This window comes from Lathamus discolor, chromosome 1, assembly GCF_037157495.1.
Source record: "Lathamus discolor isolate bLatDis1 chromosome 1, bLatDis1.hap1, whole genome shotgun sequence".
Taxonomy (NCBI): Eukaryota; Metazoa; Chordata; class Aves; order Psittaciformes; family Psittacidae; genus Lathamus; species Lathamus discolor.
In genome coordinates, this window is record NC_088884.1 from 125,159,758 (window position 1) to 125,179,731 (window position 19,974).

Consider the following 19,974-nt stretch of genomic DNA (forward strand, 5'->3'; position numbering starts at 1 on the left):
ATACCAATTAGGGTCAGAACTCACTAAGAGGAAATTATTTCTAGCTTCTTACCTTTGGCTTTCGGTCAAGACGTGTCACACAGGATTTGCTTACAACATACTAAGGACAGGTATGGGCCGCAGCCAAGTTACTGACATAATACCACTCAACTAGTAAAAACAGGAGTACCAGCTGTCTTTCCCTGCCTTTTTCTGAAGGTATCTCCAGTGCCTTTTGAAAAGAATCCACTTATTCTCTGACCAATTCTTTCTATAAAAGAGAAATATAATTAGCAATTGTATTCTTGGTGCAAAGACAGTTTTGTGTCAGCAAATAATATCAGCAACAAACACCACCTCTCTACAAAGAGATAACAGTAAGATAAGGACTGCTGGAAGGACTACCTTAGTGGTATTTTATATTCCAAAGTAGTAACACAACCAGCTGTAAAATCCCCTGAAAACACAACCATTCCTTATACTATTTCTCAATACATACCTGTGAGAAGCTTGAACATGCACTGTTTTCTGGCCCAAAGACAAGATTTCTCAGCTGCACAAAGGAAGAAAATCTCAGACTTTAAAAAGACACAAAGTTATCATCAATGATATCTCTTCTTTTTGTACTTTGGTTTGTGCCAAGATGAGAAGCAATTTCAAAAGCTGAATCAACATCTGGATCATCATGCAATGAACACTGGAGCTAAGAAGTGAAGGTCTTAAACCACATTCACAGTTTTCTTCAGAGATGATAAAAGCATCAATTATCAAAAATTACTTGATCTCAATAGAAAAGCCTGAGGTCAAATTTTTGGTAACTTTTCAGGAAGAGAGAAACAGTCAGGATCATTTACAGCTGCATAATTACTCTGCTTCAAAAGCTGTTTTGAATAAAATAAATGGCTATTTTATTGACTATACATACATACTAAAAAGCATCAACACAACAGTTGAGCTGAGTGTTCAAGAAGATATACAGCAAAACACCTTGACTCCACACTTTGGAAGCGTTATGTGTTTTCTAAACATCTCCTGAATCACTGAAAATTCTTTTGTGCAGCAAGGTCTGCAGCTGTATTGCTCACACCAGTGCATGTGCAGATTAAACTCAGAATATTACAGAAATCAGCAACGCCAATAACCAAGCAACAGTCCTTCAACATATACACACACACACACAAGTGCTACTGGATTGAGTGCTGTACATACATTCAAGAAAGGAACTGAGCAGGTTTTGTCTTTATAAAAGCATATTGCATATAATTGAATGTCCTAAAGGCAATTCAGGTATGCTTAAGAACCAGAAGCTCATGGCTTTGTAGTGTTAGCTACAAACAAACAAAAACCCAAGGGAAACTTCGTAGGAACTAGCTGAAAAGAATAAAAAATTATGCCATTTGCAGTCTTTGCCCTACATTAAAAACTTCATGCAATCATACGTGCCAACCAAGAAACATGCCTCCACACTTTATTAACTTTAGTGTAACATGATAATTTGAATAAAATCTCCACTTTATCCCAAATTCAGAACATGACTTCTTGAAAATACAGTGCTTTAAAAAATATCAGCATGTTACTTAAAACTATCACCATAGCAAAACCAGATTTTTTCAAATCGTTACATAAACAATTGCCTTGTGAAATCACAGCCTTGTCCTCACAGAACTTTCCTTCCAGGCTCTCCTTTTATCACACACGCGGACTTCGTAATACCAAATGAACTCTTTCAGGTAGCTGAATATACACGCTGGACTTTAACACTGCTGAATTTCTCTTCCGGCTAAGTAATGGCAAGTCAATTGCATACATCAATCTTCAACTAATTTTCACCCCTCTCCCTTTAATCAATATATATACATATATTACCAAAGTCAGTACTTATTGAAGGTAGTATTTAAGTCATAAGCTGCAAGCCCCCATCTACAACTAGAATACTCCCTGTAACATAAGGAGTCTCTAGAAGAAAGACAACAGCTTGTGCAACTTCACGAGGCTCTCCAAATCTTCCAAGGAGAATTGCTTGCTTCAACTGATCTTCTTCCAAATGAGCAGTCATCTCTGTGCGAATAAAGCCTACGAGAGGAGAGATATTTGAAGAGTTACGTAACCTTCAACTAAAATTCTTCAGTGGATTTTCCCCAGAATGCTCCAAAGTGAAATCTACTATCAGGATTCAGCACCAGCTACCATTCTTCAAAGTCAATCCACATCATTTTACGGCTAAGACCAGTTTTCTTACCTAACTATTAAAATGCTTTCTGGTTTTGGGAGCACTGATGTAATAATCAAAAACACAGATCTATAAAAGCCTTTTGGGTTTGGGGTTTGGTTTTTTTGTTTTGTTTAAAAATGGGTAACCAAAACTGGATCCCAAGCCCATACTTAGTATCACTTTTCTGAAAGATAAAACACACTCATTTCACCAAAACATTCTCAAACAAGTATGGAATCTCTGGGAAAAAAAAAAAAAAAGCCCTACAGCTTCCAAGTGTTACATTTTAGAACTTACAACAGCATTTGAATAATTTCTGTTATAGCACTCATTTGAAGAATATTTCTTGACATTTTAAAAGCACATTTCTGTCCTTTAAATTTTCAGTTACCTGAGATTCAGTTTTCCATCTGCTGCACTTCTCTTCATGTAAGCGGCAGCTACATAAAGAGCTGATTTCACCTGCTTTCTAGCTGCCACCAAGAAGGTAAAGTCTCCATTTTGCTTTCCACTGCACAACTCTGCCCCTTTATGATGGCTCTGGACCCTTCACTGAGCTGCTCAACTCACTGAACAATGAAGAGTATTATTCCTGCCTAGTACACAAGCTAACCTGGTTTATGTAGCGGTCTGAAAGGCATCATAGGTAGCACAAGGCAAGCAGCAGAATACACAGCTGTGAGTGGAAAAAGTCAGAAAAGACAGAAAAGGTTTTCCTTATGGGTGGCAGCTTGCTTTGACTAGATCATCTTGTGAAACCACAGCCTTGTCCTCACAGAACTTTCTTTCCAGGCTCTCTCCTTTCACTACAGGGAGAGACAGGGATGCTTTCATGCCAGCTTCTCGTGGTCTTTCATGTTTCTCTAATAACGTATAAGCATTCTTTAGCAGGAGATGAAGGCAGTTGTCTATAATTGGTTCTAATCCTTCCATTGGCAAGGATGGCAGGTTTTGAAGGAGGAACAAAGAAAAAAGAAAAGACATTTATTGTGTAATAACGGACAGAGGAACAGGTAGACACTCTTCCAAATTTCTCAGTGCTCCCTTAAAAAGACTGAGGGTTTTGTAAAAGAATCTATTATAATTTAAACTTATAAAAAGCATTAAAAACATTTATTTTCAAAAGTTGATAAAAATAATAGTGATCTGTCTTAAGCTGCTTTCAGAGTACAGCAAATATCCAGCAGTCTTGATGCAAGGAAACAGTCAAGGATGTAGGAATCCCCCAAAACTTACCTGGAGCAACCACATTGACTCGAATTTGCTTTTTCGCTACTTCTTTAGCAAGGGATCGTGAAAATCCAACTAGTCCTGCTTTGGTAGCACTATATACACTTTGACCAGAGTTGCCTTTAAGTCCTACAACACTGCCTAGAAATAAACATCAAAGAGAAGATTAAATGACTAATTTGAAATCTCGTACTAGCTTCATAATTTTAGTTTTAGTTTTATATTTGGAAGGGAAAATGAGATTACAGGAAAAGGAATTAAAAGTATATTACTAAATGTACTTTATAGCCTACTGCTGGGATAAGCAAATCCCTCAATTATCTGTGATTTTTGTGGAATCCATATATCTTATGCTGACAAACAGGCACCAGGAGAGGAAGATGAAATGCTTCCTAAAAAATATCCTTGCACAGGAGAAAAAAAAAAAAAACATAAAGAAACCAACTGTACCTATCTGACTCTTAGCTACTGACTAGCAGGTGGTAGATTTAGCTACCAAAAGAGATGGCAAAGAATGGTAACATTTTTTTTCTTTCAATAAAATGTAATCTCTGAGGCATTTATTACTGAAACAAGATGGTTTTACATTTAGAAGTTGCTGAAATTACACAAAAGAATAAGCATTCATAAAGAAATGTTAAATACAGAATGTCTAATTACAAAGAAAATAAGTCAATTGCAACAAGTGGCATTTCAATATGTTACACCTCCTAAGCCTTCCTAGAAAACTAGTTCATAGAATTCCACTCAGTTAGATAAGGAACTTACCTATATTGACAATAGCACCTCCCTGTTGCTGAATCATGTTTTTTACAGCAGCTTTGCATGTCAACATTGTTCCCAAAAGGTTAGTGTGAATCTGGGCTACCATATCTTCAGTCTTGGTTCTCAGTAACAAACCATCCCTGACAAACAGACAAAAGAAACACAGAAAGAACCCACTATGCAACCCCAATGATCACATTTACTCAAAATATGACTGAAGAATGGAGTATCAATGGGGATTTATATGGTTCTATACATTCTAGCATTCAAAATTGTGACACTGTAAGAAAAAACTAGCTGTGCTTCTGGTAACAAAGCCTCCTTTGCAGACAGGTATCAAACATTGTTTTGGATTACTTTGGGGGAAGAAGGGGAAGAAAGAAGAATTGAGGGGGAACTCAGAATGTAGGAACTACAGTGAAAATTGTATCTTAGATGTCATTACTGTCATCAGGAACAAAACATTAGTGAGCACTTCATGCTGTTTTCAGATGTACTCATTAACAACACAGTACGTGCAAAGGCCCTTAGCACTTTACAATAAGAAGCTAGCATCTAGAGTTACATATAACCTTGTAACAAGTAACTAACCTGTTGATCCCGGCTGCATTAACCAAGTAGTTAACAGGACCTAAATTCCTCTGCATCTCCTCAAAAGCATTTTGGACTTCTTGTTCACTGGATACATCACACTTGATTGCCAGATGCCCTGCTATATTGAAAGAAAGGCACATCATAATAATAGTACAAGATGGTATGTTGCTCCTAAACCTCTTCCAGAACTTATCAATTCAATTGCAAAAACAGATGTTGAACTAGTTATAACTTGAGGAACCTATTTAATCTCCAGAGAATTAAATACAGACAATTTTTAAGTATTTATTAGTTAAGTGACAATTTCTTGTTTCAAACTTTTGGCCTTTTGAAATCAGAAGTTCAGCATGAGCAGACTGGTCTCAGTTCTGGCTTGGTCAGAAGCCAAGGATGACTCAATTCATACCACCTCCCTGTTGTGGCCTTGAACAATTCCTTTCATCTCACGATTTGAATCTTGCGGATAGAACAGGCAACATACTTCACTTTCCCAATGAACATTGCGAGAACAAAACTGTACAGCTTTTCTTCCAAATTCCTCAGCCTTTATTTTCCTTCTCATCTCATTAAACCAAGATGGTTATTTAATGACTTATGACTTTTACAACTTACCCGAGCACCGAACAGTGAATAAATAACTGCAAAGCAGCAGCACACGTACCACCAAGACTCCGTGCAGTAGCTTGGGCTACTTCCAGATTTCGACCAATAATCGCCAGGTGGCAGCCTTTCTGTGCCAGTAATTCTGCGACAGCTTTTCCTATTCCCCGGGATCCCCCAAAAATGGCACAAACCTTTCCCATCTGCAAAAATAATTCACAAATTATTTATTTATTGCAAATAAACCATGAATTCTGTATCAGTATAGCAAGGGAATAACCACTGTTCTTGTCAACATTATGGCCTTTACTAGTTTGTAGCACTCTGTAAGATTACAGAATTACTGATGTGTTAAGTTCTATTCACCAAAAAATAAATACTTGAACTAAATAAAATGCTATTTAATTCTTAATGATTTATGAACTACTAACGAAATTATGTCTGCAATCTACTATTTCAATAGAATCATAGATTGGTTTGTGTTGGAAGGGACCTTAAAGATCATCTAGTTCCAACCACCCTGCCATGAGCAGGGACACCAATACTAGCATTACAGTAACTTAACAGATTGATGAAAAATATTATTTCTATATCTAAAGGCCATAATGTATCATCCAGCAGTTTATTTAAAGCCCCGTAGAAGTTGTAATTGTATTGTTCTTGCAAACAGTATTACTGTACTAAGGTAATTTAGCCTCAACGTCTCACTCCACCCTAAGTGTCTGTGCTGGACATCCACACTGCAGACATTACAGAGCATGACTTGATACTACTGTATTTACACAAATTTACATAATATTGTATTATTTAATACTAAGTTATACTACAATGTTTTACCACTAGCCCTAGGGTTTTTTTTTGTTTCTGCCTTTGAAGAAAAAAAGCAAAAAAAAAAAGCAAAAAAAAAAAGCTTTTTGAAATGTGAAAGGATTCTGAAGTACCTCACTTAGATGTTTAGGAAGGAGTGGAAGAAGAAAGTACTTCTGTAGAATGATCTTTTACTCTGCAACCAATAGAAACCAATCAGCTGTTCTGGGATTTCCTGAGGAGCCAGAGGCAAAATCCAAGCACTAGTAACGAATCTCTTTTCCATACATTTGAATAAATCCTTTTGACCCCAATTATGTCTCCATAACATCCTGAGGCAATGAGTTTCATTATTTGTGGGAAAGTACTTCCTTTCATTCTTAATTTGCTGATTATACTACGCATTTCTCATCTCTTCCCCTTACTGTCCAGAACTTAACTCTTCTGTATTATATCCTCCCCTCACGTCCTCCTTCAGGTCTATTTAGTTACTCTTTCACATATGGAAGCCATTCTGTACCTCACTAAAGACTGTTCAAGCTCTTAATACTGCCACCCTGCCCATTGCCTTAATTAGGCCTATTATACCCTTTCTGATATGTGATAACCAGCAGAGCACAGAGTGTTAAGCATACAAGGGCACCATCAGCTCATTCAATGGCATGATTTTGGTCTCCTGTGACAGGACCTGAAAGGTCCTTCTTTGTAACAGTGCACAGGTGTTTGTCTGCTTCCAATGGCAAACTGAAATCTCCTTCCTAAGAGCAGGAAGAGGATTAAATACCTGCATCTCAGGTGGTGGTCCTTTGATAGAACACATACAAAAAAATATCCTGTGCGAAGACAATTCCCTAGTGACAAAAATGGGAACCACTGCCTCACCAAAAAGACTAGTCTTCTGGCTTGTCTTCGCTAGGTAGCTAAACTGCAAGAGAGCTTGCACCCCTCTAACTACAGCTCCTACTGCCTCAGCAGACTAAAGGCAACATCAACTAACCTGTTTTACTGACAGTTTCTTTTCTTAGAAACAATGTCTCAGTCTGCCTTCTCCATCCTAACTGAGCTCTTCTTTTCCAGAACTGCCACAACAGCTCTAGGAAGCTCTTGCCTACTCATTGCAGCAAAGCTGTATTAAGATTTCCTCCTTCATATTTTGTTCATACCAGCACTGGGCACACCTACTCTCTTATTTTTATTTGAAACACGGAATAATATAGATTAGGAGGGATCTCTGGGAGTCATCTTGTCTAACTCCTCCACCCACAACCAGTGTCAAGTGAGCCATCTTCTGCTGTTTATAAATGCTGACAGACCTAAATATGTATTTCCTGAATAATTCTGAACATGCTCAGCTACACAGGACCCAAAAAGCTGCCTGTGGGAAGAAAGCTTCTTTAAAACCTGCCATTCCACCCTTCCTGGTCCCTTTGAGGAGGGAAAAACCCTTATGTATTCTACTCTCAGAAAAGATAGTGAAAGTCCCTTGTGCATTAACCAGGTGTGCACAGGCAGAGCGTAAGGCCTGCTTCCAACACCGCACTACACAACGTGTGTTTACGCACTGAGGAGCCAGTCAGGTTCTTTGGAGCTGTGACTTAGGAGAAACAAACTGCGCTCACAGTAACGACCCTATTATATTCCTCGGTCAAAGGAAGCTGGAGAAAGTCAAGCGCCCTCCGAGCACCGTGCTCTTCCCGGCCGCCTCACAGAGCACACAAAAGCCTGTACCACCTTTGTCTTCTTCGGCCCTTTCACAACACTTTGACCCGTGCCCGGGCCGCCCACCCCTGCGCGCCGCTGGCCGCCTCAGCCCGGCCCACACTGCCCCTCCAGGGCACCGCCGCGGCCTCGGCACTCACCGACCCTTTCCTCCCGCCCGCCCCCCATTTCTCGGGCTCCCACCAACCTCCTCCGACCCGAGGCCTCGCTCCTGGCCCTCCCCGCCCGCCCGAGCACCGCCACCCCGCGGCTGCGCGCCCACCACTGCGTTTGCGCGGCCTCAGCGCGGCTCCCGCTCCGGGCGCGTCCCGGCCCTCGGGCTCAAGGCGGAGCGCGCCCGCCCGCCCGCCGCGGTGCACGCCGGGACGCGCAGTCAGTGCGCCGCGCCGGTGCCCCGGTGGCGGGGCGCCCGGGGGTGGTGGCCGCCCCCCGGCCTTCGCCAAGCGGCGGGGAGCCGGCCCCGCAGCCGGGAAGGTGGCGCGGCGCGGCACAGGAGGCTGAGGGACAAACGGGTTTAGGCGTGTTTCAGTTTGCCGGCGCCTTTGTGAGGGGCTTCGTGTCTGCACTGTCCCGGTGCCGGCTCCGGCCTGAACTCGGCACAGGCGGCACAAGTGTACGGAATGATGTACCGAAACCACCTGCTTGCGCAAGCCGCTGCTGCGCGTAGCTGCTGCAGAAGGAGCCCGGAGGTGGTGGCCCCCGTCCTGCACCCTCACTCCATCGGGTACGCTGGTCTTACACTCTGGAGAGGGAGACACAGACAAACCCACTGCCATGGCTTTGGCCCTGAGTACACCTCACAGCTCACACAGGGACAAGGCCTTATGCTTTCGTTTTACCCTTAGATGAGACATTAGGAATAAATCCTTTACTGTGGTGGTCGAGAGGCCCTGGCACAGGGTGCCCAGAGAAGCTGTGGCTGCCCCATCCCTAGCAGCGTTCAACGCCAGGTTGGATGGGGCTTGGAACAACCTGTTCCAGTGCAAGGTGGCCCTGCCTGTGGCAGGGGGGCTGGAACTGGATGAGCTTTAAGATCCTTTCCAACTCAAACCATTCTATGAGTTTTAAATTGTGTTTTACTTCTAGGCACACCTTGGCAGCATCTGTCTAATTTGTACTGTCCACTTGTACCACACTTCGTGCCTACCCCCAGCATTCATTGCCAGAATTTATATGGGGCACAGAGTAGCTGCCTTACTCTGAACTGAAACTTTCTATCCCATCCTTGTTTCCCCCTTCATGTACAAAGAGGTGTTCCATGTGTAGACACATACAAATGGATGAATGAGGATTTTGTCTCCAATTTTCACATTTTCTTGCCCCCAAATCCCTTGTATCTTGGGTGAGGCATCAGTACACCAGTAGAGTTAAATCAGAAACACTTAAAGGGTAGATAAACACAAAATACAAAACACCTGTGAGTTCCCATTTCCAAAAGAAGCTTCATGATACGCAATTAAACTAATGCAAACACCTGCTATGTTTTAACTGTTACACTGTTAACATTTATGTCTGATGATAAGCCGGAGGGGTTTCTGCAGACTCAAGTCACACACACCGAGTAAGTTTTCACCTTAGAATAATAGTAAACCCCATCACAATTGTGTATGGGAGTACACTTTTGAATTACCTTTGTTTGTTTTCTGAGAGAGAGAAATTATTATTAGCAGGTTCCACAGAGTAACAAGTGTCAAATAACACTGAACTTTCTGTGAGCTCAGTGGGAGCCTAACCTTGTACAGTTCAGGCTTGAAGGCTGCTATTCAGGATTTCAGATTATAAATGGTTCCAGGGGAGCTGTAGAAAGTTTAATAACATTACCTGTATTCATGTAGGATTCTTTTTCCATGGATCATTATGTACATACAGAAGGAAAAGGAGATTTAGACATAGCTAAACAGATGAACATCTGTAAGAAAAAAAAAAAAGTCTTTCAGAAAAGCTGTTATATAAAATTAGCTTCTTTTAGAAAGTATATTTATATGTATATTGCAAGCTGGTTCTGTTTTCAAAAGAGTAAATGGGATTTTGTGACCCAATGGCATTTCAGAATAGGACATATTCTGAAAAGCCGGAGGTCTCAGTAGTTGAATAAGGGAAGGCATAGAGAGCTGAGGCTGTGGCTCAGAATAGTCTCTCACTCAGACTTTTGCTCTCTAGCATAGCTAAGGAACAGGATTCACAAGGGAAGATTATGTCTTTTTCTTTGGGTGATACACATAAGCAAAGTAACACAGAAGGGAAAAAATTACCCCCAGTGATACAACATGCTTTCTGAAGATGCAGATACTCCAGAGAGAGTAACTGTGAAAATTTTGTTAGTAATAATGACTGTAACCTATTTGTGACCATCCAGAGAGCTGACCCATCCTGGTAAGAAAGATACAGAAAAGCTGGTCGTTGCTGTACGGTTAGGACTTCACTGACACAGAGTAAGCTCAAATTTCACTGTATTTTTTTTTAAACTGTTCTAGAGTTGACAAAGTAAAATATTCTTTTCAAGACTCTGTTTGAATCTTGTTAATTACCTTATGTTTAAAACAAGCTGTCTGTTCATTCATTGGCCAAAGTGACATTAGCTTTTTTTTTCCAGATGCTTGGTTAAATCATGAGATCAGAGGGTCTAAGCAGAGTTCATCTGAGCCAGTTTATTCGCACTGATTTCCCATTAAAGCAAGATGAGCTAGTGGATCCCAAGAGAGAAACCAGTGTCATACTGAGTACCTCCCCTTTCTGGGGGACAGTAGCCAATACATGAACTTGATCTGATAGAACTGCCCTATTCATCATGTCCAGAGCTGTAACAGCTAGTTCAATACTGGCCATTATTATTCCTGCCTTTGCTTTAATGTGAAATTACAAGCTAACAATTCTTGTACAGCTCTATGTGACGACGTATACACACATTTGGAACCTGTTCATAATACACAAAATGATACAGCTGTCTTTCCTGAAGCCTAATGCATTCGGGAGTTAAAAACACTCTTCCTAAGAGAGTTTTCATTCTTCTGCACAACTGAGATACTGCTTTCAAGTAAATATTTCTCCATTAACAGGGGAAAACCACAATATCCTCAAACAGGAAAGGATGTTTAATGTATCTAAAAGCTGAAAATGCAAATCAAAGCATAACATCACAAAACGGGGGCCACTAGCCATTTCTGTAACTGAGATCCCCTGTATCCGCTATTTCAAATTCCTTTGGCTTTTGGATTTGAGGCTAGATTTACAAAGGAATTTGGTGCTAATCATTAACCACATTGGTGCCTAAAACTGTGGTCTCTTAAATTTCCGCCAAGAGTCAGTCACACATGAAAGAGTAATGCCACTCAGAGGTCCAGCACCATTTTCGCGCTGATCCCTATACTGCTTGTGAAAGCATACCTGCTATGTTATATGGGTTTGCGTAAGGCCTGAGACAAAGCAGCTGGAGAACCGGCTGCATGTATGGGTCAGTCCCATTTTAAACAAAAGCCTGCTGTCTGGAGCACTTGGTTAAAAGAAAACCTTTTTTCAAATCTTCTATCTTACTGGAAATGTGGTCACTAACTACAGTTTCTCACAATCGAACAAGACTGTCATAACCACCAGTGTGAAGTGGTTTCAGTTTATGGAAACAACTACAAAAAATTAAAGTGAGACACAGAAACTTGACACTGCAGCCAGATGATTACTGTCCAGAGATGTAAGAACCTGGGGATTAAGCACCTATTAAAATCCACAGTTCAATCAAGAAACTGTTCTGCTTTTCAACAGGCATATTAAAAATGACCTCTCTTGGTTGAGTGTGGTGATGAGGGCATGTATCTGGGATGCGGTAGTCAAAGACTTTGAACAGAATTAAGCCAGTTTAAGAGATTTCCTTCTTCACCTCTAGGCAAGCTCTCCTCTCAACTACAGAAGAACATCATCAGGGCTCCTCACAATTTTCTAGTTTGCCTGGGCAGCTCAGCACTGAAGTTGCTGACTCTGTTCCTGTCGAGCCTAAATCACCCCTTTCTTCAGAAGTGAATTTGTGGATATGCATTGGGGAAAATCAGGTCTAGTAACTAATTATATATATATGTATCTATATATACACACACACACATTGTACCTACCTCAGCCTTCTAGGCAAGTGATACAAAGTCTGAGATGAACTCCTGAGGAAAAAACAACCATCCAGTTGTATTACAGAAGAATATTCCCCTCTCCTCCCAGTATTTTGCAACTTGGCAAACTTTTCCCAGCCACACCAGTTCAGATATTTAAGTGTCCAATGACCACACTTTTATATTTATTTTTTTTTATGACAGTACATTCTGTTTTGTTTTTCTAGGCAATTCAAAATCCCTGCTGCATTTGTTCTTGCATTGTAAGAGTGAACTTTTCATGCCAACTTGAAGTTGTCTGTATAACGTGGATATACTTTTTCAATAAACATGTGGGCAAACTTTTTGCTGTTAAGAAGCTTATTCCCAGTACCCCTTTGAAAAGTCTTGCCTCTAAAAAGCCCTCTCAAGACAGAACAAAACAAAGCTCTCAGAGGCTTTGGCAGATTACCTAATGTTTTCTTATCCTCCTGGCTAAACAGGTTTTCCCACTACTAGTATTATTTCACACTTTAGTGTGAGGCCCATGTTTAAGTTAGCACTGTCACTGAACTGCTGGTGTTTTTAGTGAGAAGTCATGCACCACAGAGGCAACAGAGAGAAGCTTGTATTATTGCTGCTTAATCAGTTGCTAAAATGGAACACTTCACTTCCATCGCAGCCCTGCAGCACCTTACACATTAAAAGAAAACAACCCCACCGTCACCCATCCCTGTAAAAGCATCTTCAAGAAACATTCTATCACCCATTCAGCCTCTGTCTACAACTCCAGTCTGATCACAGGCTTTGGCCACTCCTACTGTGTATCAAGAGACTTTGGACCAAACAGATGGAGCAAGGATCTCAGCATCTCTCAAAATTGCTTGCTCCACTTCATACATCTGACTCCTCATGTAAGTGCTGCACTGTCATGGAGCTTATCAGTGTTTAGGCTGTAAGTACTGAGCTCCCAAGCCAGTGAGGACTGGGAACAAGGAGGAAGTAGAAAAGCTCAGCAATTCAAGGAATAAGTTTACCACTTTCTGTACATCCCCAATTAGAGAAACAGCTTTTTAAACAGCAGAGAGCTTCACACACAGCAATCAGCATCTCCCAGCAAGGTAATTTGGAAAAGAAGCAAAACTGACACCACCACAGAAGGACACGTCTCACTCCCAGCCGTCTCCACTGACCATTTTGTTTAGAAAGGATATTTTTTGTGTATTGCATATTTTATAAGTACTAAAAATATCCACTGGAAGTCTGGTACAAGAGTTCTGCAGAAGTGGTTGAACACTCATGACTGAATAACCTTCCCCTGTTCTCTCAGAGGCAGTTTATTAATTGTACCTAATATAGAAGCAGTCTCAGGAACAGCATTTAAAAATAACTAAATGCCATTTATAAATAAGTCCAAGGTCTTGCATGATGTGTTTTTATTTCATTTATCAATGCAGTCTTAACTTCCCTGTTCTGCCTTGCATAGTCTCATCCCTGCTGCCATTCACTACCTATTTATATAAGCTGCAAAGCAAGATCCATGGCCAATCATTTAAATAATTAATTTATCCTGTAAAAAATTGTTTAGCTATTACTGCAATTGCTGATAGGGAGAAAAAGAGTTTTGGGGAAGTATTCCTCAGCAAAGGCAACTGGGTTTAAGCTCCTAAACATACAGAAAACTGCTCTCAGCATTAAGACGGACAGAAAAAACTTCTTGATAGCCAGAATTTCCTTCACGTTATGACTGAGAAAGCGTCAAGGTTTTCCTGCTGCTTTATCACTACTCAGTCTCAGGTTTTGAATCGCCACAAATGGTACAGGCGGGTCCAAATCGTTGCCTGCTTTAGTCTTGTGATGCAGTCTTCTGAAAATTTACTGCATTTACTCATATCTACATTTACTGCCTGAAAGCTCGCTTTGCTGGGGAAAGGGAAGAAAGTGGCATTTGAAGAAAAGATAACAGGAGAAGAGGGCAAAATCAGAAAGAATGAGGGGGGTTAAAGATGGAAAGATTCTACCTAATGATTTGGACTGAACTCATTAGGGTAAGAAAATTCAGCTAAAGGCCTATACTGCAGGAACAGAAAACCGCAGTTAATAAGCAACATGAGCTGGTCCTTCACTTCCCTTCTCATGAGAAGCTCTAAGACCTTCTACAAAGTGTTTATTTTAAAAACACAGTAATTAGCCTCCAGGAAGTAGCAGGCCTGAGACACATGGAAGTGAAATACTTCCATGATTCCTCCTAGTGTCTACTCTGAAATTTGTAACATTCATGAAAAGGAAGAGACCAAAAACTGAAGCAGGAAACTGAAGGCATATCCTCAGGTGTTAAACCATTTCTATAGCCTCACCTGTTTTAGCATATGTTCATTATGTGACCATGAATATGTTTTCAAGGTTAGCCCTAATGAGCCACAAATCTACTGAGTACAGGAATACCAACTTAATGTAGCACATCTACTTACTGACAGAGCAGCAAGTCAAGGGACCGTGTAGTCATCCCCCCATAACTGCAAATAGCTGTGATCCTAAACATAAGGACTTACACTGGCAAAACTACAGCTGATGATGTGCCAGCAATGAGTGTTGAATGCAGTCCATAATAAATGGCAACTGTGATAGTGACAATCACTCATATCTCATAGACTGCTCACCTCCTTTATCTTCACCAGCACTGTAGGAAATGTCAAAACCAATATTCTTTACAGCTGTTACCCATTTTGCAGCCTAAAACACATACAGTAATACTTGGAGAGCTTTCAAGGAACTCAATTCCCAACATTCAATTTTCTCTATCAGATTGTCCAAAATAAATCTAGTTTCTTATCGCATCTCCTCACGGAAATACTTTGCTGTCATTTCATCCTGCTTATGTACTTAACTGTGTAACTGAAGGCTTCATCTCCTTGTGACATACAGAAGCTCTTACTGTTACTATGTCCTTCCAATAAAGTAGTAAATCATAATAATACTCAATCAGCTGCTTAAATGAGGTAGGAATTAGGTTATTAAAGATGAAAAGAGGCATTTTTAGATCACTGCTTATGCCATTTTTTAATTTATCACAGTGAATGATTTCTTTCAAGTATTATCAGAAGCAATTAGCATCCTTGGACAGAATTAACTATTGCTCGTGCCAGACTGTGTCAGATCAAGTAATATTTGATTATGTAAAATGCATACCTTATTTCAACAGTTTTATGTTTTAATCATTCCTCATAGGTTTTGATTTTTAAGGGCATAGTTTATTATGAGATTCTAGTACAAGTCAAAATTCTGAGCTCCTTCTAAGAGGTCTGGTAACCACTCCTGCCTGACCACACACAGGTAACAGTGCGCCTTGCAGAAACCCAGGATGGCACAAGCTACTGTCCCTAAAATCCAGAAGGGACTTCTGTTAGGAATCCTATATGTTTACTCTATAGAAAACATAATTAAGTATTTACTGCAAAGGTGGAAAAAGAGAAAAAAAAGCCCTAACTGTTCAGGAGATCAATCTAGACAATGAGTATTTTCCACACTATAACTATATGGGCTACAAACATGCAAAAGTAATGAACAGCTCTCCTGATTCAAAGCCACATGATGCAGGCTGATACAGCTGTAGGGTGCTACAGGAGCCTGTTTTGAGTTTCTTTTTTCCAGAACAAGGAAAATTCACATATATATTTTAAGAACACTTTTTTTGGTTTTATCCTCACTTGCATAAATCTTCTCTCTAACATTATGTATTCTTTCTATGCTGAACATACAGAATATACTGTGCTCTGCATATTGCAGTGGCAGCAGCTTGTCCACAGCTTGCCTGCTATGGACAAGCTCCCCTTTCTATCAGAGTTCACCCTCTCTTTATCCAGTTTGTACACATCATGTTCTTTCTTCTTGACAAAAGACACACTCTCCCTCTCCTCATCCAAGTTCTTTCAACAAACACAAAACTCTTACACTATCATTGCTTGAGTAGGGTACTTTTTTTGTTGTTCTGAGGAGCACTGAAAATTACACAGAAAAAAAACCCCAAATAAGTAAAATTTAGGAATGAAGTACTTTTGCCCATGTTTGAAATCATTTTAAGGAAAAGCTAGAGGTTAACTTTTCAGAGAGTTATTTAACTGAAACACTGAATATTCTGAGAGGATTCAAGCTAGTGTTTCCTTCCTAATTTTTGCAGTTTAACTACTGAACTGGAAAAGATGCTGAAGTACAAACCAAGATTTTATCTAAGACCCTGTTATTTTCCCAAAACCAGATAGCTGGCATCTTGTCCCAGAAGAGGCTCTTCAGCAAGAGGTTTATTAGGCATGACTTTTTAAGCTGCAGCTCCAGCAATCTTAACCAGAACACTCTTTTCCTTATTCTACACGGTTATTCCCTTTGTGTTTTTCTCTCTTCCTAGCAGACAAAAGGAGAAAGAATGCTTCTCTCTTTCGACCTTACAGGAAAAAGTCATCTTTACTGTCTCCAGCCATAGCCTTTTCCATGTTGCTGACAGACTGAAGATTCTCGAGCAAAACTGCCTGAATCTGGACTTCAGTGTCTATCATTGTATAATACCCCACTGCACCGTGCATTTCCACTTGGATCATAATTATTTTAGGCAACCTATCCAAGTGGGTAACATTTCTGCTGAGTGTGCAGTGTTTACATAGCATAATTCATTTCTGTTTACTTCATTGAATCATTGTTGAATTTGAGGATGCCTTTCATAAACAATTATTCTGCTCTAATAGTAACAAGTAACACATTTGCTTTACAGACACCTCAGTGAAGCACTCCTGTCAACACAAATTGTCTGTCACGTGCTTTTAAATGTTTTGAAAAAATATGGTATGCCATCTGGCTCCCAAATGCTCATTAAATCCATTGGAATATGAGTGTTTAAGGAAGCTAACGTCACATGATGCCCACCACTTTAAAAGAGAAAGAAAGAAAGAAAGAATGTATTTGCAGATGATACAACTAGAAAAAAAGGAAGTGGTGAAGTTTTGTTTATAATTAAATTTCCTATGACTAAGAACATGCCAGCCGTTTCCGAGAATAAAGACAGATGACAGCTCCTGTTCCCAGGAATTTATGGTTGAAGTTCATTTTCCAAATGACATCAAGAAAGGAAAAAAATCCAGCAGGAAAATGGGATGCTGAAGCCATAGGCTATTTAGGTTTCTCAGGGGAAGGATGTCCCTATGAACTAAGATTCAGAGGGCATGCTCCAAGTTTCTTTTAAAGCTTGCCAAGTCACTTAGTTTTTCCGCTCCGAATGTCAGTTCTCCCCTCTTTAATTGAGGCTAATGGCTGTCAACTCCCCATATTGGCACAGCCCTAGGGAGAGATCTCCTACTCTGTAGTTACTGTCTTTTTCTGTTGAAGCACTTTTAGGCCTTAATATAGAAAGAGAACTGCACCTGCAAAACTGAATCACCAGATACAGTCGCAAACCCCATTTGGAAAGGCATCATCCTGTATCAGGGCAGTCGCTCAATTTTTCATGGGAAACATAGATTATGGAAAATTGGAGGAGTTTCAAAAAAACCACCAAGTATTTAATTAAACAAATGGGTTTGACATTAACTCTTATTTCCTGTAATTTTTCAAATAAGATTTATCCTATTTACTAAAAACTAGACTATCATTTGTTGGAATGTAAAGCAAATGCTTTATGAAACAGGTTTTTTTGTGGTGAAGTGCCTTTAGCTTCAGAAGCTGTTAAATATATGTAAATAAACAAACTGATAAATAGATGTTAAGCAATTCTACTTATGACATATTGGTCCACTGCCTTATGACAATGACGCAAGAGAAAAGAACGAGCTGCAGTCCTACAGAAAAATAGCCAAGGGAGTAAAGAAAAGGAGAACAACAGATAATCAAACGGGTAAGAAGCAAAAAACTAGCACGGCCTCATCCAGTAGACAGCAGGACACCATCTCCTGAGTAACGTGAGCTAATGGTGGGTTAGTTTTCCCCATTGTAAGAACCGGGTAATGTTTTGTCCACTGACCTTATCCAACCTCCACATTTTCTCAAGTCAATGCATAGCTATTTTTAGCAGAACTCTGCAAATGTTTTATAACCCGTTTTGGCTGTAATGCTACATCCAGTTGCAACAACCATTGTAGCTTTAACTAATCTGGGCTTGTTATTTTGTTAAGCATTTGAGGGCTGGGGGGGAACACACTGGGAAATAAATAAGGCACTGAACTCCACTTCTTGGCTGTAAATGGAAGCCTTCTGCTCCAAGACTTCTGTACCTGCCACACCCAGAAATCACGATTCCAAAGACAAGTCCGTCAGTGAAAGGGGAGGGGGGAGGCTATAAACAAATATACTTGCTGCCACACTCTTGTGTTTTGCCATCTGGAACTTTACAACACAGCAGGAGGTTTCAAAACAAGATTCTTGTAAGTTAATAAATCTGTTATGCTGACAAGTGGGTCATTCTGGTTTGGTAAGACAGACTGCTCCCTGAGGGACAAGAAAACCCATGTATGCGGAACTAGTGTGCGCTGTCTGAGCTGGCAAATTTATGTGAATGCAAGACAAGCCATTGCTGGGTAGCAGTTTCTAATGAGCGTCCCTTGGCATGTGCAGGGCAACCATGCAGAGATTTATTTGATGATAAAATGGATATGCTACAAAGGGCAGGATGCAGTAGATATTCCACTCATGGTAACTCAGAAAGCAGAACACATTTGGAGATCTTTATCCCAGCTGAGAAATCACAGTTGTCACTAATACTAACCATTTCTTGTGTATTTTATCAGCCTAGGAAGTAAATCAGTAGTTCATTTCTTCTGTCAAGAGTAAAAAGCATACAGGACAGCATGCTGCCTAATGGTGTCAGCATCCCAAGCGTTTCCAAACTGGGGAGAGTTATACTTGTGTGTAAATGAGAAACGCAAAACAAAGCCGAATTCTGCCACCTGACTAAAGCTCTCTCACAGGAACACTGCTGTTTGCATCTCATGCCTCTAGATATAATTGTTTCATAAGTAGGAATTTTCTGGGTTTATCTGTAACATACATATGCATTATGCAAAGCACACACAAGTTGATAGAAAAATTTCTAGGAGAAAAAAAGATGTAACATCAGCCTGGATCACAGCTTCTTCTATAGCTCTGTTTGCTATAATAAAATCCATTTATTCCAGTACAGCATGTTTCAGTTCTTTCAGAACACCCACATTAACACATAAATGGCAGCTACAGCCATACAAATACTAACGACAGTGTTCACCCATGTATCTTCCTTTGGAGGATGAAGTGTTGTAATGCTACAGGTCCTAATCTGTTTTTGCAGTATAATTTGAAAGCCACATCTTTTCTGCAGACATTAACAAACACAGGTTCATAGAGTCACAGAATAGTTAGGGTTGGAAAGGACCTTAAGATCATCAAGTTCCAACCCCCCTGCCGTGGGCAGGGACACCTCACACTAAACCATGCCACCCAAGGCTCTGCCCAGCCTGGTCTTGAACACTGCCAGGGATGGAGCATTCACAACTTCTCTGGGCAACCCATTCCAGTGCCTCACCACCCTTACAGTAAAGAACTTCTTCCTTGTATCCAATCTAAACTTCGCGGTTTAAGTTTTAACCCCTTACCCCTTGTCCTATCACTACAGTCCCTGTTACGTTTGCCTTAATTTTCATACCTTTGCCACATCCTGTCACCATAAATATTTTAGTTAATGCCGTGCAGCCATTCAGTTCCTAGGCACAGTAATTTTGTCAGATGACTGCAGTCCTTTGTGCAGCTGCTATCTAGCATTGGTTCCAGTACCATTCCCCCTCAGTGATCCACTTCCAGTTTTACTTTGCCTGTAAGGCAAGGAATCAGACTTATCTCACCCTCTCCCTTCCCCAAAGTGAATCCTTTCCTTTTTAAAAATGAGGAAGAAAGGAAGAAAGAAAAGTATGTGCACTAGTGTCACACCCTCCAACCCTATGGACATATGACACTGAAGAGCTTCTCACATCTGTTTTAGAAAATGAC

The 19,974-nt window shown here is 40.4% G+C and overlaps 1 protein-coding gene across 4 annotated transcripts; it reads right to left on the reverse strand.

Moving 5' to 3' along the window:
• Positions 1 to 1,419: 1,419 nt before the first annotated feature.
• On the reverse strand, positions 1,420 to 8,261 carry CBR4 (carbonyl reductase 4). 4 transcript variants are annotated; one of them, XM_065694239.1, is made up of 6 exons: positions 8,094 to 8,261; positions 5,442 to 5,583; positions 4,778 to 4,895; positions 4,190 to 4,326; positions 3,428 to 3,562; positions 1,420 to 2,052 (listed from the first exon to the last, which is right to left on the reverse strand). In XM_065694239.1, the coding sequence occupies exons 2-6, from the start codon at positions 5,581 to 5,583 to the stop codon at positions 1,874 to 1,876; spliced, it is 711 nt and encodes a 236-aa protein (XP_065550311.1). In that variant the 5' UTR covers positions 8,094 to 8,261; the 3' UTR covers positions 1,420 to 1,873. The 4 variants fall into 4 exon arrangements, with proteins under 4 accessions (XP_065550311.1, XP_065550295.1, XP_065550302.1 ...); XM_065694223.1 differs by having other exon boundaries at positions 4,778 to 4,898; XM_065694230.1 differs by having other exon boundaries at positions 4,778 to 4,898; positions 8,169 to 8,254.
• Positions 8,262 to 19,974: the final 11,713 nt, after the last annotated feature.